This window comes from Epinephelus fuscoguttatus, linkage group LG18, assembly GCF_011397635.1.
Source record: "Epinephelus fuscoguttatus linkage group LG18, E.fuscoguttatus.final_Chr_v1".
Taxonomy (NCBI): domain Eukaryota; kingdom Metazoa; phylum Chordata; class Actinopteri; order Perciformes; family Serranidae; genus Epinephelus; species Epinephelus fuscoguttatus.
In genome coordinates, this window is record NC_064769.1 from 9,591,762 (window position 1) to 9,615,568 (window position 23,807).

A 23,807-nucleotide genomic window follows, 5' to 3' on the forward strand; every position below is an offset into this window, starting at 1 on the left:
TAAAAACAGAAATTACTGTTGGATTTTAGAATTTCCAACGGTCCTTGGACGCATCATGTGCAACAAAGCTTCCATCAGGAAAAATAAATAAATAAATCTGATATAAATAATCTCATTTAAAATTTGGCCAAAAATAAACCGTTTAAATAAAGGTCATGCATTTCCAGCCAGTCAATCAAGGAGGCTCACTGAAAAATATCTGTAGCTTTGGGAAGGGTAAAAAAACAGACAAAAAAACCCCCAAAAACAGACCTCAGTCGACTAGACTTGACATATCTGAAATGGCAGACTCAAAAAAATTCTGTAACAATCTGGCACTGATTGGTGTTTTTTAGTCAATTTCTGATTTATATTTTTGTAGAAATTTATTTTTTATAATTTGCAACCAAACTAATTATGGTTTTATATGGCGTAATTTAGAAAATGAAAATAATTAATAATGGAATAAAATATCACGAGCAGCCGCGAGGTGTCGCTGTTTTGCGTTTACTGAAATTTTAAACCAGCGGTCTTGAACACAACGGCGAAATCACGAAGGCTTAGAGAGCCTTGCTGCCTTCATTTGCTGTCGGAAAAACCCCAACATATTTAGGCTGCCCTCCAAGCCTTTTTTTGCCCTTCACCGTTTCTCGTCTTTCTCACAGCCATCCACCCTGTCCCTCAAATAAATGTGTCTGGGTGTGCCAAAAATCCTTTGTAGATGTAGGTGTTAAAGAAATTATATATAAAAAAAAACAGAGTGCCTATTTGTGGTCACGGTTGGCTTAAACCCGCCTAGCACTAGGACCACTCAGCCGCGTGTCAGCTGACGAGGCAGCCAGATATATGCGTCGCGAGACTGTATGGCCATCAGCTTTTTCAGCTTGTTGCGAAAACGGATGTGCCTGCTGTAACAGGCCCATGTCTGAAAAAAACCCAGACAGACGGTCACACTTCAACGGCAAGTCAGCTTCACTCGGGTACGTCGGCTAAGTCAAGACAGGTAAAAGCCTTTCTCTTTATAAAACGAGGTTATGTGTTTACACGACGTTTCATGAACGTGTTTTTGTCTCTTATGAGTGCGCGTTAGCGAGTCGTTTGATGACAAATCCTCCGTGTTAGCCAATGTTATGTCTTTATCCGCAGCAGCAGCGGAGCAAGATGGAGTGTGAGTGGAAGCCAGACGAGCAAGGACTTCAACAAATTTTACAGCTGCTGAAAGAGTCTCAGTCCCCAGATACGTCCACACAGAGATCCGTCCAGCAAGTATCCTTTCATGAGCCAAACATGGATGATAACACATGGTTTGTTAGGTGTTAGTGCTTAATAGTGTCACATTGACTCAACAGGCTAGCGATAGCTAATACTAGCCAGGGTGGTTACCGTTATAAGCAGGTAAAGATACGCAGGTGCTGACCGGTTGCTGCTTTTTGTCTCTAACAAAGCTAGTTAGAGCTACCAGCAAAGCAGGCCGTGACGTGCTGATTTAGTCATGTCTGGGCATTTATAACATTGGAGATATTGTGTGTCATGCCAGGTTAATATAACAATTAGCCTCTCTACAAACAGATGTCGCACGTAGGCTTCATCCAGCAGTTAATCGCCTAACTTACACACCCTCACTTTGCATTATGCTCTAGCAGAACTAAAGTTATTTCATGCAACATTCCTGTATATCATCCAAAACCTAATCTTGTAACAACACTGGGCATAGTGATTTACAGCTTATAGATAAACATGATATTCATTCTACACTTGTGTATTGGATATAGTTACACATGTCAGATGTCAGAAATTATATTTTTTCAAAGTAAACAAATGCTGAATCAAAATACAATGTATTGTGATAATGTAATGATGATTATAATATTGATGACAGAGAATTGTCCCCCTGCATCCAATTAGTGTTTGGCTGCTTATTGGCATAAATCATCTTAAAATATAAAATAACATTTATCTCTTAAAGAAATGTCAAGGTGTTGGACTGGAATGTAGACACCAAGCTTTTGTGCAAATACCTTTATATAAAAGCATGAAGTTACTGGTTTTGGTACATGCACCAGTTACCGAAAATGTACAGATTCTCGTGTCAGGACCATAAAATAAAGAGAGGGTTTGCATGTAAATCTGCTCAAATGTAATCAGAGACGGTAGATGTTACTGGATATCGTAATGAAGTAAATCATACAAAACTAACTTTGATAAGCAGTAAAAACAAACACAAATTTTAAAAAATCCAGTTTTTAGTCGTCACATGTGCTCCATCTCACTCTGAAGACGACTGTTTTATTTCCACATTCGAACCGTAAATCAAACATGTTTGACATGCTATTATGACAGCCCGCAACCAAACTAATGAGCAGGCTTTAGACCTAGACATGAAATGCAGTAAGACTGGAAGAACGAGGTGTGTGTGGTTTAGTAATTATAGCTGAGTAACATTTAAAATGCTTTATAAATCTGACTGTTGTTAAATGCAAATGTGCTGCAGCATTTTGTATAATTCAGCACATACTTCTGCATTAGAGAGCAATTATAGTCCATCGCTCCATGCTGTTGGCCCTTATGTTTTTTTTGTTTGGTTGCATGCTGATTCTAAATGATTGGCTTATGTAACACTTCATATGCACTGCATCATTAACTCATAGACGAGCTGCTGTTAGAGCCCTAAATACGCCATCTGTCTGGGTACGTACAGTAGTCAGTCACGTCACATGACATGTTTATGACCCCCTACAACCATTCACCACTCCCCTCACACACACGCCATTGTGCTGTTACATTACACCACCATTTGACCACATAAACTTTTGCCCTTTCCTCATATCTCTAGATGAAAGATTCTTTTTTTCCCATTATTACCATGTAACAGACTGCAGTGCTAATGTGCACACAGCCTTTTAACAATTAGCACCTTGTCCTCCTCAACCACTTTCTCAGAGACTTGAGCAGCTGAACCAGTATCCAGACTTCAACAACTATTTGATATTTGTCTTGACAAAGTTGAAATCAGAAGGTAAGCTGTTTGTCTGTTTGTGTCAGTGTGTCATTTTGCTGTATTTGTACCGTGTTCCTAGATCATTTGATGGTACTGGACAGTGTGAACGTCAGACATGTCATTTTTTATGTAACTGTTCAGTGACAGGTCTGTTTGGCCATGACTCGGCTGACCCGATGGCATCTCTGCCACAGATGATGTGGCACTCGGAATATGGGTCACTCTAATTTTAAACCTAATTCCTGGCACCACTCAACTCTTGGCTGGACTGTCTGCACAGTAGATGACCGAAATGTTAAGTGGTGTTAAGACATTTTAGGATGCCGCTGCACTATTGCTCTTAGTTCAGAAACAACAAGCCACAAATATTTAGAATTTATCAAATAATAACTACAGCTGCAACAATTAATCAGTTAAATGTCAGCTGTTAAATTAAATCAGTTTGAGTACAATGTGAAGAAACAAAAGACAATATTCTCAATTCCTGTTTCTTAAATGTGTATATTTTTGGATTTAATATCTAGTTTGGCACTTTTCCCAGTTAGAGCAAGACTGTGTTTATGATCTGCTGCTTGCTTGGGTTGAATGGGGGGAAAAAGAGAAGGCAGTAAGATCCTGTGATTAACTAAAATGTTATATTACATTTCAATTATCTGTCTTTCCTCCAACCTTCCCCCAAGATGAGCCAACACGGTCCCTGAGTGGCCTGATACTGAAGAACAATGTGAAAGCCCACTATCAGAACTTCCCTAATGGCGTGTCTGATTTCATCAAGAGTGAGTGTCTCCAAAACATTGGCGACACTTCTCCTCTCATCCGGGCCACTGTGGGTAAGTGTCATCTTCTGGAGTCCACTGAAAATGACGTCTTCGGCATTCGGCCTGTGGCCTCGTACCTACGACTGAATCACAGCCGTGACGATATCACAGTACAACATCACTCCCTCTCGTTTGATATTGCTTAAATATTATAAGATAATGATATATATCCACGCTTGTGCCACAGTGTAGAACTGTTAAAAAAAAAAAACTTTTAGGAGTATTCGTCCTGTGTGGCTTGCTTGCGGTGTAGATCTGCTTATTTGCTGACACAACATACTGTCACATTGACCCGACAGCTAAGTACACCAGGTATTTGGAAAATGTCAGTTTGTCTGTAGTTTCAGTAGACATAGGCAAAGCAGGGTAAAGATATAAATAAGTCTTTTGTAGAACAGGAATAGAAGTTTTTGTATTGAATGTGTTGTATCCCATTAGAGCAAAGCATCGAACAGAGCACTCTTTAAAGGGAGACTTCAGTATTTTTCAAAGCGGACCCTTTTTCCCCATGTTTTAATGTCCAGGTGACCAATGGGAACAACAGCTTTTTAAATTGCTCCACTATTGACAGAGACAGCTGCTGCAGCGTAACCAGTAGGGGCATTTGGCACCATCAGTTTACGTCCACTAAAAGTGCTTATTTTGCCACTGACAGGCTCAGAATGTTGTCTGACAACATTATGGAAAGCATCCCTGCAGAGAAATGATTTTTTTTCCTTACCTTTTGCTTGATCTGGTTTGTTCGTTATTGTCTATAACCTCGTCCAACTCAGAAGTCTCGTTCTCAAATCTTGCGGGAGGTGACTTGTTGCAGGAAGATGTCAGTTGGAGAGACAAGTGCAAGGAAGAGTGTGTTGTGTTGGAATACAGAAAGTGTAACAAAGTGTTGTTCATGGCTGAATATTTCGAAGCTTGTAGAAAAGACCTCTCTCAAATGGGGTCAGTGTTAGGATGTATTCCTGCCAGTGTAGCTGTAGAAAGGTGGAAGCAAAGGACTGTTTTAAATTGGATGAAACTGTGCATATAGCATGGGGATGATTTTTGTGCTCGTTTTAGTATTGCCCTCCACATATCCTTGATGGAAGGGATTGTCAAAGTCTTGTTCTCAAAGTGTTCTTAAGTTGTCCAAAGGTTGCATGTTCAGCTCATCTGCAACAGGTAAACTTCTTTTACCTGCCCTGCTGTGGAAAAACACCTGCAGCAAAAATAACAGGGGACTTCAGCTTTGGATCAGCTTGCAACGGAACATGTAGCCCACTTTGTAGAAAACACCAGGATATGTATTGTGTATTGCCATTCTAAAGCTATTTATTTGCTGTTGTCTCTGTTTTTGTGACAAAGCTAACTGAATGCATTTTTTTGCATGGAACGTATCCCTACAAATAGATTATAAATGTGTACTGTGATGCTGGAAGTCTGACTGATTCTTGGTTATTTCTTGGATTTGTTTTAATCAAAGTGGCGTCTGTGCATTCTGAGTAGCTTTGTCACACTAGTGTAACCAATAGTTAATCCTTTCATTAACAGGTATCCTCATCACCACCATTGCCTCCAAGGGAGAACTACAAAACTGGCCGGAGCTACTACCCAAACTCTGCCTGCTGTTGGATTCTGAGGACTACAACACATGCGAGGTGAGGATGAACATGGGTGATGTTGGCAGGATCTGATTCATTAATCATCAATCAGGGCCTGAAGCAGTTAGTGCTTATCTAAGCTGGACCAAAGTTTACTTTATATATCCTGCAAAGAGCAGGATATATAAGCAAGAATTCATTGGATTTGATAAATACCACAGCGTCTGAAAACTGACAGTTCTGTCAGAGCAGCAATGAAAATGAGAGAATCCATTTGCATAAATCAGAGATATTAGATGACATTTGAAATCTGAATAAAACACATCTTCTGGCAACTCGGCATTAAATATGGATAGAAAACTGAATGCAGCCACGTTTAATCATCCTTTTCACTCTTCAGGATTTGTCCACATACTAAAATTAAACATGTTTGACAAACTATGATGCCAGCTTTATCTGCACGCATTAGACCTAAACATTGAATACAGTGGGTTCAGCAAAACCAGTTTCTATATGGCAGTACATTTTAGAGATTACGCTTTCGCTTTGTATTTTTGTTATCGAGAGTTGGTGTCAGATTTGTTTCCTAAATATTATTTGTTCTTTGTATCACAGCTGTGTGTGTGTGTGTGTGTGTGTGTGTGTGTGTGTAAGGGAAAGAGAGATTAAGTGTGTGCACATTTGTGATCATGTGTCATAGCACACTTGCTATAAGTGGCATGTCTGGGCAGACACTGCTGCCTGGCCGTCTCTTTATTTGTTTATTTATTTATTGTGGAGAGCTGGGTCAGCTATAAAGCAGCATCTGGATGGCATCCTGCTGGCCAGATGAGCTAAAGGCAGTCTCACAGCTGGAGCGGCAGCCACAACTGCAGATTATTCAACATGAAATCATTTATTCTCTTTCTATCCTTTTTTACCACAAACCCATTATGACCTCATTTTCTGACTTGGAGTGCATCATCACCCAGAATAGATTTTATAATGTGTATTTGAGCAAAAACAGCAGTGTTTTGCTTCTTCTTGCAAGTTGTTTTTTTCTCTAAAAGCCATCATCCAGTTGTTTGCATTTTGAAAAATACCGTTAATTCCTCTGATTGCTCTTGATTGCATTAAGAAGACATGCTTGAGGTCCTCAATTCTTTATCATATCAGTACTTATGCATTTACTACATTTAAACTATGGATAAATGCTCCATTGCAATGACCACTAAAATTACAGTACAGTATTTTGTAGGGAATGCTGGACCCTCTAAAATGTGTAGTGTTGCCGTGACCATACTAAAGCTCACATAAACTCCCTGGCCGTTAATATGCCGCCAGCTGCATGTGCCTGTGATATCAGCTACTGTAGGGAAGGCGGATTCATAACATTGAAGAACAAATTAAGCTGCATGTTGAACTGTAAATGCAGCTGTGATGAAGGGCATTTGGAATGTATCCGGGCAGGATTACTCATCACCGCTTACAACAAGAATGTCCATATTTTCTTACCATAAAGTCTGAAATTTAAGGGAAGAGGTGTGACCGAAAAAAAATGTCTCTCCTTGTAGCACCACAGCCAGCCTCTCTTATAAAGCTCGTTCAGGAGCTGAGATTTAGGTCAGCTATTTACTGCAGAGGATCTTGAAGTGTATGTGTGTACAAGGCTTAAGACCAAACAGCGAGCAAAGTAGCAACTCCTGGTAAGGCTCGCTTATGATTTTGAAAAGCTGCTCGGAGGCTTGAAAGCTCCTTAGCTTCTGATGTTGAGGATGGTTAAGTTGGTGCTGGATGAAAAAAGTGTGTTGTAATATTTTGATAGAAGGTGCTCAGTATATATTTAAAAGTAGGCATGGGCAATATATAGATAATTTCTCAATTTTCTGAACTCGCCAGAGTGTTCCAGCTGTTATTATTTGCTTTTGCCCACTTAGTCATTACATCCACAGAACTAGTGATTACTTATCAAAACTCTTCGTTTAATATTTTGCAAAAGCACCAATAGTCAAACCTACAATATATTTGGTCAAAGATATTGTTATATTTGATTTTCTTTATATTTCCAGCCCTATTCAGAAGCTTTCAGTGTTATTCTCCACTTTTGAGGCATTTAAGTGATGCTGGGATGGTCCCGTTTCCCGAGTTGGGAAGTCATTCTTCTGACTTTGGTGCGTTTATGAGGTTTGAGTTGAAATGTGAAAACAACATGGACTCTACAAATCAGATGTATTTTACAACACATTGATAACAGGTTGAAGCTTTGTATTACACAGTGTTTTTTTGTCCATTTTGGCATTCGTCAGTTTTCCCAGTTGGGAACTTATTTTTCCAATTATTCTATCACATAAATGCAGGGTCAATATCCAATGTCATCATGGTAGGGAAGCAAAGGTATTTTGCACTGCCATTGATCTTTTCGTCGTTTATTAATTAGTTGTTGTGAACACTTCTACAGCCAGACAGAGCCACCAGGGTGGCCATATGCTGCAATAATGGATGTAGTGAATGTTCCAAGTAATGTTCATGGCAATAAAGATACTTAAAATGGATTCAGACGATTACAAGAGGTGAGGCGTTAGATTGAAAGGGGCAGTTAATCTATACGTAAAAGAGCCGCTCCACTAGGCAGGTATTTTGTGAAGCTGAATATGTTTTTTACTGTAGGAGGTGGACAGTGTTAGACTTCAGATATATATTGAAGTTACTATGACAGTAGGTCTTTTTTTTTTTTTTTTTTTTTTTTTAAATACGGAAAGCTCTTTCATATGTATTTCATGTCACCAGCAACCACTGGTGTCAGGGAGGACACTCATTCTCAAAGGCTTCTCCCTGAACTGCTGTGGCTTGTATTGTACCCCATTTGTGCATCTCTTGGGACAGAAGCCAAATGAATACATGATATATACTACGCTTAATTTTTACTACACTTGATGTCATTTGTTGTGGAAAATCAATAATAGTTTGTGTTTCTTGCTTAAACAGATCTTACCAAGAAAGGTTCAAATGTATTTCAGAATCTGCAGATGTGCAAAACCCCAAATGAATTCTGTCTATTCTGCAGCAGACTTTGTAAATGCTCTAGAGACAGCATATAGCCACGTAAAGCCAAACTAATTTTTTAAGGTGTTGACTGTTTCAATAGAGACTCCTAAATACTCCAAGCCATTACTGCCACCCGCACTTTGATATCTATTTTGGGAATATGTTTGGTGGCTGCCAGTGTACGGTTTCAGGGCAGTGTGCACTTTGTAATCTAAGTAGTGAGCAACATGTGTGATTCATGTTGGCCTTGGGCCATTTGATCAGTCTCCATGTCCTCTGTGTTGTGCATTTACCGTACATTTATGCAAAATGACCCCCATCACTCTGAACTATTATCACTATGAGTGCACGCGAGTCCCACACTGAGCTAGCATCTGCTGATACCGGATGGATAAAGAGGATTGGATACAGTGTGTAGCTTTTAATTTTGAGTGATCTGTAAATCTTAAGTTAGGGTATTTCATTGTCGTTTTCTAATCTTTTTAATTACATTTTTGATATATAAAACAAAGCACGTGTGGCTATAATATCAAAAAGAAAATCAAAACCAGCTCATCGCCTTAGTAACAACAGCAATTGCAGCTGTACTGTAGGTCCTGTGCTGTCATGTTTGTGGTTCAGAGCAGCAGTTGTAGGAAGAGCCCCCTGAGCCTCCACACTGTACCCCTCTCCACATGCTCCATAAAAAGACAGGAGCAGGTGTGCTGGACACTGAGTGTGATGTTGGTGGATGGCTTTATATAGGTTTTGCCTGACAGCAGTTTTACTGTTCTGATTAATAGCTCCTAGAAGGTAGTTATGAGGATCAGTTTTAGACCGAACAAGCGACCGTACATACAATGCTTTGTCACCTCAATGCTTGTTTGTACCGTGACATTGTTCAGATTTCCTGAGCAGGAGTCTGAAGGAGCTGCTTAGTTGACTAAATGCATACCTCTCTTTTTCCTGGCTCGCTGTCATCTGCATGACTTACATGCTCGTGTTTAATGACCTTCCATAGCAGGACTTGAAGGGGAAGATTACATTTTAGACACCTTAGTGTCACTGGAACGCTTGAAGGCCACTCCCATTTATTTGCCCTTCATTGTTGATGCACCAGCTCGCAAACATCTATACTACATCAGTAGGAGCAGTCTTGTGTCCGCCCAGTTCCATTCAGTACATTATCACATGGGATGAGTTGTAATGGAGCGACATTGCAGCATGATTCATTCATTAATTTGACAAAACAAAGCATAACTATTGTAGCATTCAACTTGACATGAAAGACTGTGTATTTTGTATTAACTGGAACATTTAAGGCTGCAACTAACCCTGTCTGTTAAGCTGATGAATAATTTTTTGATGTGTCTATTAAATTTCAGACTTTAGAGAAAATGCCATGTATCAATGGCAATATCCAAAAATCCAGGGTGACATGTCTTATCTTGGCTGATTAAAGGCCCTGAGAAACCAAGCCGACAGTCGGCTGTCAGTAAATGTTGGCTTGTCGGTGAGCATCTATTGCCCAACACTGTTGCCTCTCGTCAGCCCCCATTTAATTTTTTTGTACAGATTCAGTATGTTGAATCGGTGATGGCTGAGCCCATCGGGGAATAAAATTACTGTGTATGGGAGTGCAGCTCACAACAAGAGAAACAGAAGGGCTGGTTAATCTAGTAATTAAACACATCAGCGTTTTTCGAGAGGTGATGGTGGAAGTAGCTTAGGAGTGAGCCATCTAGCTTCCTTCTCGTTTTTGTTGAAAATTACTCATGCCCACCTCTGATCAGGCACTTGCAAGAGAATGGCAGCGGGTGAAGACAAAATTTATGAGCTGACGTGCAAGCAAATATTTTAGCTATCCTAGGAAGCAGGAAAACAGTTGGGCGGCATTAGAGGATGTGGGAGAAACTTCAGCTATGTATAGTGCAGTTTGCTGCAAGTTTGACAGAAAGGCAGATAAAACAGTGTCGTTTTCATGATAATTAAGTTTAGTCTTTGTTATTTTTTGGTGCTGCTAACAAAACAATTTGTAAAGGGGCAAGTAAAAATTGACTTTGGGCAAGTAGATTTCTGACCCACTTGCCCAGCAAGTGGAGAAAACCAATGCTGAACCTTGTGAAAGTCCCAAGATATCGTAAAATAGATTCAAGATCAAAATAGTTTACGGCTCATCAATTAATCATTTCAGCTCAATTTCCATAGTTGTTAAACATATTTTTGTCAACAGTAATTGTTCATCAGCTAAATCTGGCATCATTCATTTTCATTGGTACAATAAATCTTGTGCTATTCAGCTGCATCATGTCTAAATCTGGTGCTTCATTTCAAAGATCAATACTACCAAGTCTCATGCACATCAAATCATTGTCTTTTTTGTCTGTTTCAGTGCACCCACCCCCCAAAAAAAGCATTCCTATTCATTTCACAGTCCCCTGCGAGGTGAAATTGAGTAATCTGTATACTAATGAGGGAAATGACTGTATTTACTTTGTCTCCTCCTGCATGTGACCTTGACACAGTGTCCTCCTCATACCCTCCTCATCTTATTTCATCCCTTTGGCTCTTCCACATTTTTTTGAGACCATTTCTGTATCTGTCATCTGAAAGGAATGCCAACATGGGAACGGTTTCCATGGAAACACATTTCAGACACCGTCGGTGTCCGTGCTGTGCTGTGCTGCTTCTTGTATCTGCTTCTCAGGCTGCATTTTTGCGAGCAACACCAAAGTCTGCAGCATATTGTGAACATGCATACTAACCATCAGCCAAGCAGCTAGTGTTGAGAAAGAGATGTGAGATAGATAGTGTGTGTGTGTGTGTGTGTGTGTGTGTGTGTGTGTGTGTGTGTGTGTGTGTGTGTGTGTAACTGACTGCTTGCCAACTGTTTGAAGGTTATTAGAGCAGAAGGGGATGAATTCTATTGAAGATCATGGATGAGGAGGTTGAACACATTTTTGAGCGCTCACACTGTGTAAAAACTGGAGCAGGGTGCTCTATATGACCTATCCTTACATAAATACATATGATAATGCATTTGTTCACTGAAGATCCAATAGAATATGATATTAACAGTATGTTGAGAGTGTACTGTAAAAAAATGTGATGTCAAAGAAGCTTAACAGAAATCAAAATCAGTTCTCATCTCTATAGCTGCCATGTAACGATTGCTAGAGAAATTCTTTTCATGAAGCATTAACATCAGTTTTATTATTATTATTATTATTATTATTATTATTATTATTATTTTTGTTATTAGCCAACATATCTCAGTAGTTTGTGGTATAATATCTAAGAATTTGTTTAAAGGGTAACTTCAGTATTTTCCAGCCTGGACCTTATTTTTGTTTTTGTGTTGGCTCAGGCTATAATGTAACGTGAATGTAACGTTAATGGGCAATTGCATACTGTTAATTTACATCCACTAAACGTGCTCATTTTGCCACGGGCAGGCTCAGGATGTTATTCAAGGTGTCTGACATCATTATGGAAAGGATCCCTACAGAGATGGACCTTTTTGTTAAAGAGTAAGATGCTTTCTGTTTAACCAGAAACAGCTCTTGGATTTGCCAAACCTACCAGACTCCATTTAAACAAACAATAATTTTATCATCGTGGAACACATTTCATTCAAAGTGGAACTGTCTTGGTTGGTCTTTCCACTGTTCCAGCAATCACCAGCTCTGGTTTGATTTGAAATTAACTTTTAATTAACCCAGATGTGAGAATATGCTGGCTCTATATGCAATAAAATTACTGTTTATTTAAAAAGTCTGGTGGGTTTGGCAATGTCGATTTCTGGGCTGTTTTTGGTTAAACAAAAAGGATCTTACTATTTGACAAAAAGTCGACCTCTGTAGGTTCCTTACCATAATGTTGTTAGACACTTAGAATAATAACAACCTGAACCTGTCAGCGGCAAAAACAAGCACTTAAAGTGAACTTGAGGATGCACAAATGCCTCGAGTGGTTACACTGCAGTCTGTTTCACCGCTGTCTAGCTCAATACTGGACCAACTTGTTGTTGTTGTTGTTCCAATTAGTCACTTAGACACAAAACATGGGGAAACAGTGGACTTTTCAACATATTCGCGATTGTTTTTTTCCTTTATTTATCCTCCAGGGAGCATTTGGAGCCCTGCAGAAGATCTGTGAGGACTCTGCGGAGATCCTGGACAGTGACATCCTGGATCGTCCTCTGAATATCATGATCCCCAAGTTCTTGCAGTTTTTCAAGCATAGCAGTCCGAAGATTAGGTATCAAGTTTTCTTCCTAAACTCTACATTTTTTTGACCATAAAGTTATGACCATGCCGACGACAATGTTTTTTTTTTCTGCATTGATTTGGAAGATTTATGACATTGCAGTTTAAGTGTTCATGAATTCCATTATAATTAGGAAGTGATGATACACAGTCATCAAATTGTTGTACAGATCCTTTGTGACTGCGGCTTTCTCATGGTAGTTCCAACATTTATTGTTTTTGTTGAATAAAATTATGCCATTTACAATCTTGAATTAAAAAATAGATTATTTATGTTTTTTCCATTTTCCTTTTTAATGTGGAACATATCTTAACTTTAAATCAGTTTTCTACTAGTGAGTATGTTTTATGCAGAGAATGCATTTCTACACACGCACAAGACATAATAAAGGTCTGCATAATTGTACAGTAGAGGGAGCAGTCTGTCGCAGTGCAACAGGCCTGCTGACAGAAGAAAAGACTTCCTCATAGTTGGTGGTTAAATCAGTGGTGACTGAGCAGATAAGAAGACAGGGGCCGCATTCATAATGTGTAACATGTGAGGAAAACTGTCTGTGTAGTTCTTAAGTCTTGGTTATTGTGTTGCAGGTCTCATGCCATTGCCTGCGTTAATCAGTTCATCATCAGCAGGACTCAGGCTCTAATGCTGCACATCGACCCTTTCATTGAGGCAAGTCTGACTGTAATGTATCCTCACTCAGTGTGTATAGACACAAAAATGCATATAGACATCTCTTGTATGGAAGGCAGACAGTCTGTCCACAATGAGAATTACCTCCCTTCCCTCAGGGCACTGTTTCTTAGTTCACTTAACACTAGCTACTGGTCTGACTGCTCACTGAGAGACTCTGGTTTACCTCTAAGCTTGTCACTTTGTCCAGCATTTGTTTTATATCCCTCTTAAAATCATGTTTTCATTAAAAGCCCATTTGAAAAGGTTTAAGTCATGAATGTGTTCTACTTTTGATTTTATGTTGTACTTTTTGTGGCCTTATGATTTGGTATTACGATTTTTAATGGATTAATTTTATTGCTGAATGTGCTATTCATATTTAGACTTTGGAAGAGGCCTCATATTTAGCCCAGGGTAACATTTGTATTTAATATTGTAACAAAATGCCAAGAGTTTTGGTGCTTTTAATAGCAACATGTGCCATCCCTAAAATGTCAAGCAGTAATAAAGTGGCAAGAGGCTGTTAAAAAGATTAGATGTCTGCAGTAATGCCAAAAGGAAGCGTGGGTCTGTTAGAAGCAAATTGCTACAAAACATATAACAAAGATATACTTAATAAAATTTTTGCCCCAATATTTGTCATGTCTGCTATCGAACACACTTTGTATTTTATTGTTTGTTGTTGTTTTACACTTGCACAGGTGGCATTTGACCCTGGTGTCTCTGTGTTCTCTGTAGAACCTGTTTGCACTGGCGACAGATGAGGAGCCAGAAGTGAGGAAGAATGTGTGCAGAGCTCTCGTCATGCTGCTGGAAGTTCGCCTGGATCGCCTCCTGCCACACATGCATAACATTATAGAGGTGAGTTCAGGGGGCTACAGAGAAAAGGCTGAGAGTGGAAGAGTAAGGATTAGTTAACAGCTGGTGTAAAGATAAAGAAGGAATGTATGTATTTCTAAGATAAGTTTAGTGATTTCTAAAAATGTTTATTACAGTTTTTCAGTATTTTTTGTATCGTCAACAATTCCCCTAAAACACAAAATCCAAATGTTCACTGTCAAGCTGAAGTCTGACACAGCTTATTCCTCTGTGCCACAGACCTTGATTGTTGCTCAGAAACTATTTAAAACACATCAGTGAGCCACACTGTTGGACTGGGTATCATGTGTCTTGTGATAGGCTCTGAATTTTAATTTGAGTCCATCCCGTAAACACTGGGGTGCCATAAATATCCTCTTATGTGCCCTATCTGCAGCAGAAAATAGTCCCCAACAAATACACCGTTAACTCTGTTTGAGTGAAGTTTGCTACAAGCTACAGTGCCCAGCTGTTTTATGGAATTATTTAGCCTTTTTTTTTAATGTATGGCTTCAGTAGGCACCAATGGGCTTGGGGCAGAGTGTCTTAGACAAAGCAGGAAAGTTAGGAAGTATGTATTGAGAGACAGACTCAGTTATGGGTTTGGCTTTTTGGTTGTGCAAAATATAGTATTACCAACTTGTTCTTTAATGATACACTCCTGATAGCGGCCTTCAACTTGCTTGTGATAGGCTGCAGATGTAGTTGCGTTGATATTTTTTTAATTAAAAATCAAGTTTTGAAAAAATTAAGGATCTAAGATTACATTTTCCCAACTTTCCTCCCAGTACATGCTACAGAGGACACAGGACCAAGATGAAAATGTTGCCTTGGAAGCCTGTGAGTTTTGGCTTACTCTGGCGGAGCAGCCTGTGTGTAAGGAAGTGCTGTGTGGACACCTATCCCAGTAAGAACACAGAACACACTACAAGACTGACACTCCAGTGGTAATACAGAAAAAGCTGTTGATTCATAGCAACCTTGACAGTAACTTAGTGAAGACCTTGTACTAGGGTGATATTCTTCTTCCCCACCTCAGGGTGGCTGATTAAGAACCCTGACTGTTGACCTCAGCTGTAACATCTGTCACCACACTGTCACATTAAACTGCGCCCACAGCAGGAATCACATTTGAGTGATTGCTCGCGGGCTGCAACCTATCCTTGCCCTTTGTTCTCATAATTTTTCCTTCTGCCTCCACTCCAGGCTCACTCCGGTGCTTGTCAACGGGATGAAGTACTCCGAGATTGACATAATCCTGCTCAAGGTCAGTGTTTATAGCCTAATATTTGTACCTGTAAGTAAGAAGATGGATTGACCCATGACTTTGGCTGACATTCAGTTTAGTTGACCCCTCACTAAACCCCACCCCTTTGTTGTTAGAAGCTGCTACTATGTCAAGCTGTCGGAGCTGGCTTGGAACCCACTCTGTCACTAACTGCAGAAATATTATCTAGCACCACAAGTGGAGTGTCTTCCATTATAGTTCCATTATATTGGAGAGAAGGCAGATATCTCTACAGCTGATATCTCTAGCACTCTGCAACTCACACCAAAACAATATAGATTAATAAATAGCACTATGGGTAAGAGGGAAAATAAATATTTTTGAATTTGGGGTGAACTTTCCCTTTAACATGTCTCTGCCCTACCTCTTCCAGGAATGAGTATCACTATTACACATGACCCAGGATCAATGTTTAACCATGACAAGCCTGAAATTTGCAAAACCAGTATGATAATGAACAAAATCTCAAATGATTGCATGAGATTTTGGAGACCCTTTTTTGGAGATTTTGGATTATTGCCAAAATGTGCCCTGTGGCAAACAAAATTTTATAATACATACACATTTTGTTCAGCAAGATAATTTTCACAAATGAACACCACTTTTATGATTTTTGAAGAGCAATGCAGCCGCCAGAAGTAAAAAAATATCTAGCCACTTGTTAGCAGCTGCCTTCTTTAAGACACCGAAGACTTCAAAATTCACAACCTAGGTAATAACTAACATAATCATAACAAAACATAAAGGTCTCTTAAGCTTGTATTAACCAAAAACCCATCCAAAAAAACCACTGACTGAGAGGAGGGAACTGAGAGTGCATAAATGCTAATTCACTTTCGGGTTTTATGACTCATCCTGCACCACTCTATAGCTTACAGTCCCTGGTTGGAGGCGGTCGGTGTTCTGATATGATTGTCCAGTCTGCGTTGAAGGGCTGGACTTAACGAAGGATGAATTAAGTGGTTTATGTGACTGTGTGGTCTATAAATCTGTGTGAGATGTATACATTAAAGCACAAGCATTTTCAGTTGTTTGTATCCCTTTAATGATACAATCATTTTTGTGTGTCAAAAATAATGAAGTTGAAACATACTTGACTTTCTTTCATGCTGTGCATTTGTCATCAGGGGGACATTGAGGAGGATGAGGCAATTCCAGACAACGAGCAAGACATAAGGCCACGCTTCCATCGCTCCCGCACAGTTGCCCAGCAGCACGAGGGTGATGGGATTGAAGAAGATGAAGATGAGGATGACGAACTGGATGACGATGATGACACTATCTCTGATTGGAACCTGCGTGAGTTCAGTGCCTGTGCCAGTGGAGCTGTCTAGATCTCCGTTCAGCGCTTGCGTCCTTATCAATATAAATTGTCCCTTTTCATCATGTCCCATTCTCTTGACAAAGAGCTTGATAACATACGCTGTATTGATGAACTTTCTTGTGTTTGTCTCTACTGTACCTGTGATGTGTGTATGATGTTTGTCCGCACACTTCTATGTTTGTATGTATGTTGCTCTACTTTTCACCAAACATTAGGGAAGTGTTCAGCTGCAGCGTTGGACGTGTTGGCCAACGTGTTCAGGGATGATCTGTTGTTGCATCTGCTGCCCCTACTCAAAGAGCTGCTCTTCCATCCCGAGTGGGTAGTTAAAGAGTCTGGCATCCTAGTCCTGGGGGCTATAGCTGAAGGTAAGAAAGGAAAGAAGATGTTGGGACAAAACATGGGGAGAAAATTTTCCCCCAGTAAATGTAATCAGACACTGTGCCTGCTTTAAATGACTGTGCTCTCATCCCTCTGTCCAGGCTGTATGCAGGGCATGATCCCATACCTGCCTGAGCTCATTCCCCATCTTGTACAGTGTTTGTCTGACAAGAAGGCCCTAGTGCGTTCCATCACCTGCTGGACACTGAGCCGCTACGCCCACTGGGTTGTCAGCCAGCCCCCAGATACTTACCTGAAGCCTCTGATGACAGAGCTGCTCAAACGTATTCTGGATAGCAACAAACGCGTGCAAGAGGCTGCTTGCAGGTGAGCAAGAAGTCCTGATAAAGCCATGTCATTTTACAGCAAATTTGGAACCCTGCACTTAATTTGGACTCCTGCTGCCCTCACATTTTTCTTTGGCTTTTGAGCTGCAGCTAGATTACTTTAAAGCTGGGCATCCATTTTACAGTTTGAGCCCATTTCAGAAATGTTGTTGATTAATTCTAACTTCTACTATATGGGTAAAATCATCACAATGTAAAGCCAAAGCTCACAATTTATGCCCTCACACTGTATGGTTCCATCGTCAAGCCACAGTACTTTAAGATGCTCTGTTTGCCACTTTGTGCAGGTGCAGTGAGAAATAGGCACTGTTGTTAGGGGAATTGCTCTGCTCTGCATCATCTGTGCCAGAGCCTGACAACGGCAGACCAAAATTTTTGACATGTCAGAAATTCATCTGCAACCAGTTGGGAGCAGTTGATTGGGCCATAATCTGTCCTCGCTCACCCCTGTAAACTGCACAGCAAACAACATTCAACAAAGCTATAATTCCAATTCCACTCTAAAATGAGTGCTCAAAAATAGGGCTCAAATCGTACAGTGTGTGCCCAGCTTAGGTTGTTGAGAGGTAACAACCACACATGGCTCACTCTGTGATGTTTTCTTTACTCTCCTCTGTTTAATCTCTCCCACCCAGTGCCTTTGCCACTTTGGAGGAGGAGGCTTGTACAGAGCTGGTTCCTTACCTGGCATTCATCCTGGACACACTGGTGTTTGCTTTCAGCAAGTACCAGCACAAGAATCTGCTCATTCTTTACGATGCCATAGGAACACTTGCAGACTCAGTGGGTCACCATCTCAATAAACCGGTATGAAGAACAGAAGCACTGACTCAGTTTCACTTCACATTTACATGTGAATATAAAATTAGTGCTAGTGGTGGTAAGTGTACTTTGTAATGTCATAGAGTGGAATCATGCCCAGAAGGAAAACAAGCATTAACAAATCCCCATGCTTCCTAAATTAGCTTGATTGTATGCAGACCATTAATTTATGTCTGTAATTATCACTCATTAGTTGCATACTGTGTCTCTGCAGAGGCTGATGTAATGTGTATTATTTGTCAGGAATATATCCAGATGTTGATGCCTCCACTGATACAGAAATGGAACCAGCTGAAAGATGAAGACAAAGATCTTTTCCCATTATTAGAAGTGAGTTGCTTATGTGAAGTTACTGTCTGCACCAATGTTCATTTTGCTAACAAAAACTATGACTTAATATGTTTTTCCAACAAACCTTTATTTCCATGACTAAGATGAGACAATTATGAGATTTCATTACACACTAACCATGTCTATATCAGCTTCCAATTATGATGATGAAAACAAATGAGACTGAAATGTGTTTTTAAAAAATAAAAACTTGGCTAACTTTACTACCATCTATACTGAAGTAGTCATGGTTTTCTTTGCCTAAGATGAGACTAAAATGCTTAGACTTTTAGTCAACTAAAACTTGAACTTAAAAAAACAGGATGAGGTTGACTAACTTTGATTAAAAACTAACAAGGACATGTGACACAGAACTAAGGCTAATTAAGAAAAATAACTGACAAAATTAACACTAGTCTGCACAGATCACTCAGTTGACATTGAGTCTGTTCTATGATGATGATGATGATGATGATATGAGCAGACTACTGACGGTATCTACCCCCTGCTTGCCTTCCTCAGTGTCTGTCATCTGTAGCCACTGCCCTGCAAAGTGGATTCCTGCCCTACTGTGAGCCTGTGTACCAACGCTGTGTGAACCTGGTTCAGAAGACCCTTGCTCAAGCCATGGTGAGTGTGTAGAACCCTCAACTGTATACACATAAGTCTCCCCCTCTCTCTCACTACACTTAAACTATTTTTCTTCTTTTATAAATAAAATGAGCATATTGAAGCTGTTTGACGTGTACGTTCTTGACCCTACTGCCTGTGCATTCAGGCTGAACTTCAAGGAATACTTCACCCCACCCAAATGACCATCTGTAGAGCTATTACTCACACCTTTTTCTCCAGAAGTGGAGAAAATTCTTGATGAATTGAAATCATAGGGGTCTGTGTTTAACAACAGCAGAACTATATCAAAACAACGCTTTACAAACTCTCACACAACTCGAGCAGTATGATCCATGTCTCATTTGTCCAGTTGTATACCCGATGCTTGTCAAACAGACAGATCTTTCCCAACAGAGAACTTAACTAAAAGAGGGTTATGTATACTCTTTTCAAAGCCAGACTCAATTGATAAAAACAGTTATTTTACCTCGCTGAACACGGGAGCTGCTGATCTATCCCTTCCTTGATCAATTAGTTTGTCTGTGTTGTAGTGATATTTTTGTGTTTTAAAGAGTTACTTAGGGTTCGACCGAGTCCTACACTGGTCATGGTGGTGGTAGACCATCAGCTCCTGTGTTCAGTGAGGTAAAATGTTTTTGTCAGTGGAGTCTGGCTTTGAAGAGAACATAGATAAGTTTTACTTTCAGTTCAGTTCCTGGTCAGAAAGGGCTGCCTTTTTAAGGACATACCGAGCATTCATTCATTCATCTTCTAACCGCTTCATCCTCTTGAGGGTCGCGGGGGGGCTGGAGCCTATCCCAACTACATTGGGCGAGAGGCAGGGTACACCCTGGACAGGTCGCCAGACTATCGCAGGGCTGACACATAGAGACAAACAACCATTCACACCTACGGACAATTTAGAGTTATCAATTAACCTAGTCCCCAATCTGCATGTCTTTGGACTGTGGGAGGAAGCTGGAGTGCCCGGGAGAACATGCAAACTCCGCACAGAAGGGCTCCCACGCCCGGGATCGAACCGGCAACCCTCTTGCTGTGAGGCGAGAGTGCTAACCACCACACCACCGTGCCGCCCATACCGAGCATACGACTGGATAAATGAGACTTGGATTATACTGCATGAGTTGTGTGAGAGTTTGTAAATAGATGTTTTCATACTTTCATACTTTCTTGCAGATTTAATCCTAATGTTTTTATTACCCCCGCCAAGAAGGTTATGTTTTCGTCTGCTATTGTCTGCAAAATAACTCAAAATGTTCTGAACGGATTTTGATGAAATTTTCAGGAAAAGTTGATAATGGGACAAGGAACAGATGATAAAATTTTGGTGGTGATCGGTTGAAGCGAAGTGGATAAAATAATAAAATGGCAGGAAATCCGAGCTGCTTGGCGGAGGACTGCGCTCTCCGAGTGCTCTAGTTATCAATGAATCAAATGAATAAATGTAATATGAAAGGATTCGGTTGTAGTGACAAAGCCAAAGAGAATTATCACCTGACTCTCAGCTCTTCAGAGCATCTTTCAGCTCATGGTTTTGGTTTTATGGGCATGTCAACTTTAAAAAGTAGTAATATCTCAAGGTTGTGTTTACACCTTGTCGCACTGCCTCCAGGTGGCCCAAAAAAAGTGAATGTAGGTTAAATATAGGTATGCAGATAAACTATGTATTCAATCATTAATACAGTGGATGGGACATGTCATTTCAACGATAGAGAGCTGACTTCAAAACTAGAAACTTAACTTTAGAGTTCAGGTTTTAGAAGTAATGATAATTTGATTATCTAGTAACTATTTATGTTAATGTAACTCAGCTCTCCTCTGCTCTACCATCCCTCACTCTTTCAGCTTTATCAGTCGCAGCCTGACCAGTATGAGGCCCCTGACAAAGATTTCATGATCGTGGCTTTGGATCTTCTTAGTGGACTGGCTGAGGGTTTGGGAGGCACCATTGAGCAGCTGGTTGCGCGTAGCAACATCCTCACCCTCATGTACCAGTGCATGCAGGTGAAGAAAGTGAATAACATGCTACTTTTCTGATAAACTGATCACTGGTCACTTGCATTGTTTACCCTTTGTTGTTCTGTCCAACTGCTCAGGACAAAATGCCAGAAGTGCGTCAGAGTTCTTTTGCTCTGCTGGGAGATTTAACCAAGGCTTGTTTCCAACACGTCAAACCATGTATCGGTATGTTCTGTGCAGTTCATGCCTAAACACTGTTGGTAATAAGTTGTTAATCAGTTGCTAAGTTAACTCGCTTTCCTTCTTCCAGCTGATTTTATGCCCATCCTGGGTACTAATTTAAACCCAGAATTAATATCAGTGTGCAACAATGCAACATGGGCAATTGGAGAGATATCAATACAAATGGGTGAGTGCCTCACTTTTAAATAATTACCAAAATATGTCACCACTGTATTTTTTACTACCAGAATAGAGTGAACAGATTTCTTTCCATTGTTTGTCACGGTCCTACACCTGTAGGGTCTGAAATGCAGCCGTACGTTGCCATGGTGCTGCACCAGCTGGTGGAGATCATTAACAGGCCCAATACTCCAAAGACTCTACTGGAGAACACAGGTACCACTCGGTGGCAGTGCTGAGCCAGCCAGCCAGGTCGCCACACACAGGGAGGTGCTCACACACTCAGGTCCATTCAGCCAGGAATCACCACACTCACTAGAGTGCCTGTCCTGCCCTTTAATCTCTATTCAGAAACCCTTCCCTAGCCATGGGCCTTACAGGTTTGGCTGGTTTCAACAAGTATGCAAAATATTTCAGCTAATGATTTGCTAGCTGGCAGCATGGTCTGTAAATGGAGATAAAAGAAAATGAAACATGGGCAAGGCCTGGTGTGAAAATCTTGACACTCTTGAATCGAGCGAGTCATGTAAGTGCCCAGACTTGGAATGAACTAATGTGGACTGACTGTGCACCATCAGGAGAAGCAGAATACTGAAGTAGAACAAAAGGCAAAGCACAGACAGTGTGTGAGATACATAGGTTGAGTTCACAGCCTCACATAGCTAACTGTTTCCACAAGACAACAATTTGCTTAGCACTTAAACAATAATTACTTATAAATGATTGCTAGAACACCTAATCTGACTAAATGTAGGGTACGTAGCCTAGAGCATTTAAAAGATGGTTACACTGCACTTTTGTTCTTACCAATCGAATTGGACATAATGATTTGATGAGTCAAAGAGACCACCTCGTCAAAAATCTACATTCAAGAGTGAAGTGTAACCTGCCTAAGTGACAGAAAATTTAGGGACTCTGTAGATGTGTTCCTGTTTGTTTGCTGTCAATTTATTTGTTGCTTTTATTTACTGTTCTTTAAATGTGGATGCATATCTGCCAATAGATGTTAAATGTTGTTAAGAATGGCCAATGTTTGATGCAGGATACATGATAATTAGAACTGTGTTATTCCAGTTGAATTTTATAAGAATTTAATAATGTTTGATTCTGACCAGCGAACCTTTTCACCATGTGTTGCATGTTTTCAATGCGTTAATTGAAAACACAACAGTGAACCAATGGATTCCAAATAACTCCACAAAATCCAATGTTTTGGCCGTGCTTAAATCTCACGGGCTATGTTCAGACTGCAGGGAGGTGTTTCCCAAATCTGATGAGCTTTTTTTGTGGCTCATATGTGACTCGAGATCTGTTTTTGTCATAACAGTGAACATTACAAATCACATTGAATCTAATCTAAATCTGATGCAGGTCGAAGTCATTGACACCATTCACGTCACACCACTCCTGGCTCCAACTCTACATATACACATACATTGGTGCAGAAGTAGCATCCGTCTTCGTCCTCTTTATCATCTGCTCATGAATTAACTGGCTTCCACTTTACATCAACTTTTACTTTAAACTGTAAACGCTGACTTCAGTGGCCTCCATGTTTACTTCAATAGGACAGCATGCTGCGTGTGACGTCGGGTTGTACCCAGCTCAGAATTATGTCAGCCTAAGCAGATTTGGCTGCTCAATATGAATGTTTAAATATTTGCTCTTAATTTTTTTCATTTAGAGTTAGAGAGTTTGAACAGGGTACAGCGGCACATTCAGTGCGATGATGACATTCTCAAAATATAGTTAACAAGCTAACTACGCTAACAAGAGATCGGAAATGTGCAGTGCTACAGACTATGTATTGAGTTGCTGTGAGTGTCATCACTTCTAAGCAGATGGTAGAAGATAACATCTCGTTACCTGATCGGGCAAAGCCTTTCATCCTGTGGGCAGCTGCCTCTGTATCCACAGCTGACTTTGTATCAGAGGCTGCCTGTACCAAAGAGCAGCATGAAAGTGAGGAGCGTTGAATGTGCAGCTGAATCTGGAGACCAAAATGTCCACGGAAATACTATGCACACTGACTGACAAAAACCAAACCAAACAAACAAAAGACTGCTCGAGATGGAGGAATCTCAGCTGACTCTAAATTGTTCTCTGACTAATGATTCAAATCTCCAACTTTTAGGGGGCAGCACCAG

General features: G+C 40.3%; 1 protein-coding gene across 4 annotated transcripts in view; it reads left to right on the forward strand.

Moving 5' to 3' along the window:
* The first annotated feature begins 826 nt into the window (after window positions 1–826).
* The window catches only part of tnpo1 (transportin 1), a 29,491-nt gene continuing 6,510 nt past the window's right edge, over window positions 827–23,807 (forward strand). Inside the window, exons 1-20 of one of the 4 annotated variants that reach the window (XM_049559985.1) lie at window positions 827–982; window positions 1,126–1,245; window positions 2,920–2,995; window positions 3,658–3,807; window positions 5,323–5,429; window positions 12,502–12,635; window positions 13,232–13,313; window positions 14,055–14,177; window positions 14,963–15,081; window positions 15,381–15,441; window positions 16,590–16,761; window positions 17,002–17,154; window positions 17,269–17,494; window positions 18,150–18,321; window positions 18,580–18,666; window positions 19,189–19,296; window positions 21,145–21,303; window positions 21,396–21,483; window positions 21,569–21,667; window positions 21,781–21,876. In XM_049559985.1, coding sequence (XP_049415942.1) covers window positions 1,141–1,245; window positions 2,920–2,995; window positions 3,658–3,807; window positions 5,323–5,429; window positions 12,502–12,635; window positions 13,232–13,313; window positions 14,055–14,177; window positions 14,963–15,081; window positions 15,381–15,441; window positions 16,590–16,761; window positions 17,002–17,154; window positions 17,269–17,494; window positions 18,150–18,321; window positions 18,580–18,666; window positions 19,189–19,296; window positions 21,145–21,303; window positions 21,396–21,483; window positions 21,569–21,667; window positions 21,781–21,876 — 2,317 coding nt within the window. In that variant the 5' untranslated portion in view covers window positions 827–982; window positions 1,126–1,140. The remainder of the gene's footprint in view (window positions 983–1,125; window positions 1,246–2,919; window positions 2,996–3,657; window positions 3,808–5,322; window positions 5,430–12,501; window positions 12,636–13,231; window positions 13,314–14,054; window positions 14,178–14,962; window positions 15,082–15,380; window positions 15,442–16,589; window positions 16,762–17,001; window positions 17,155–17,268; window positions 17,495–18,149; window positions 18,322–18,579; window positions 18,667–19,188; window positions 19,297–21,144; window positions 21,304–21,395; window positions 21,484–21,568; window positions 21,668–21,780; window positions 21,877–23,807) is intronic. The other 3 variants (XM_049559982.1, XM_049559983.1, XM_049559984.1) reach the window with 3 other exon arrangements.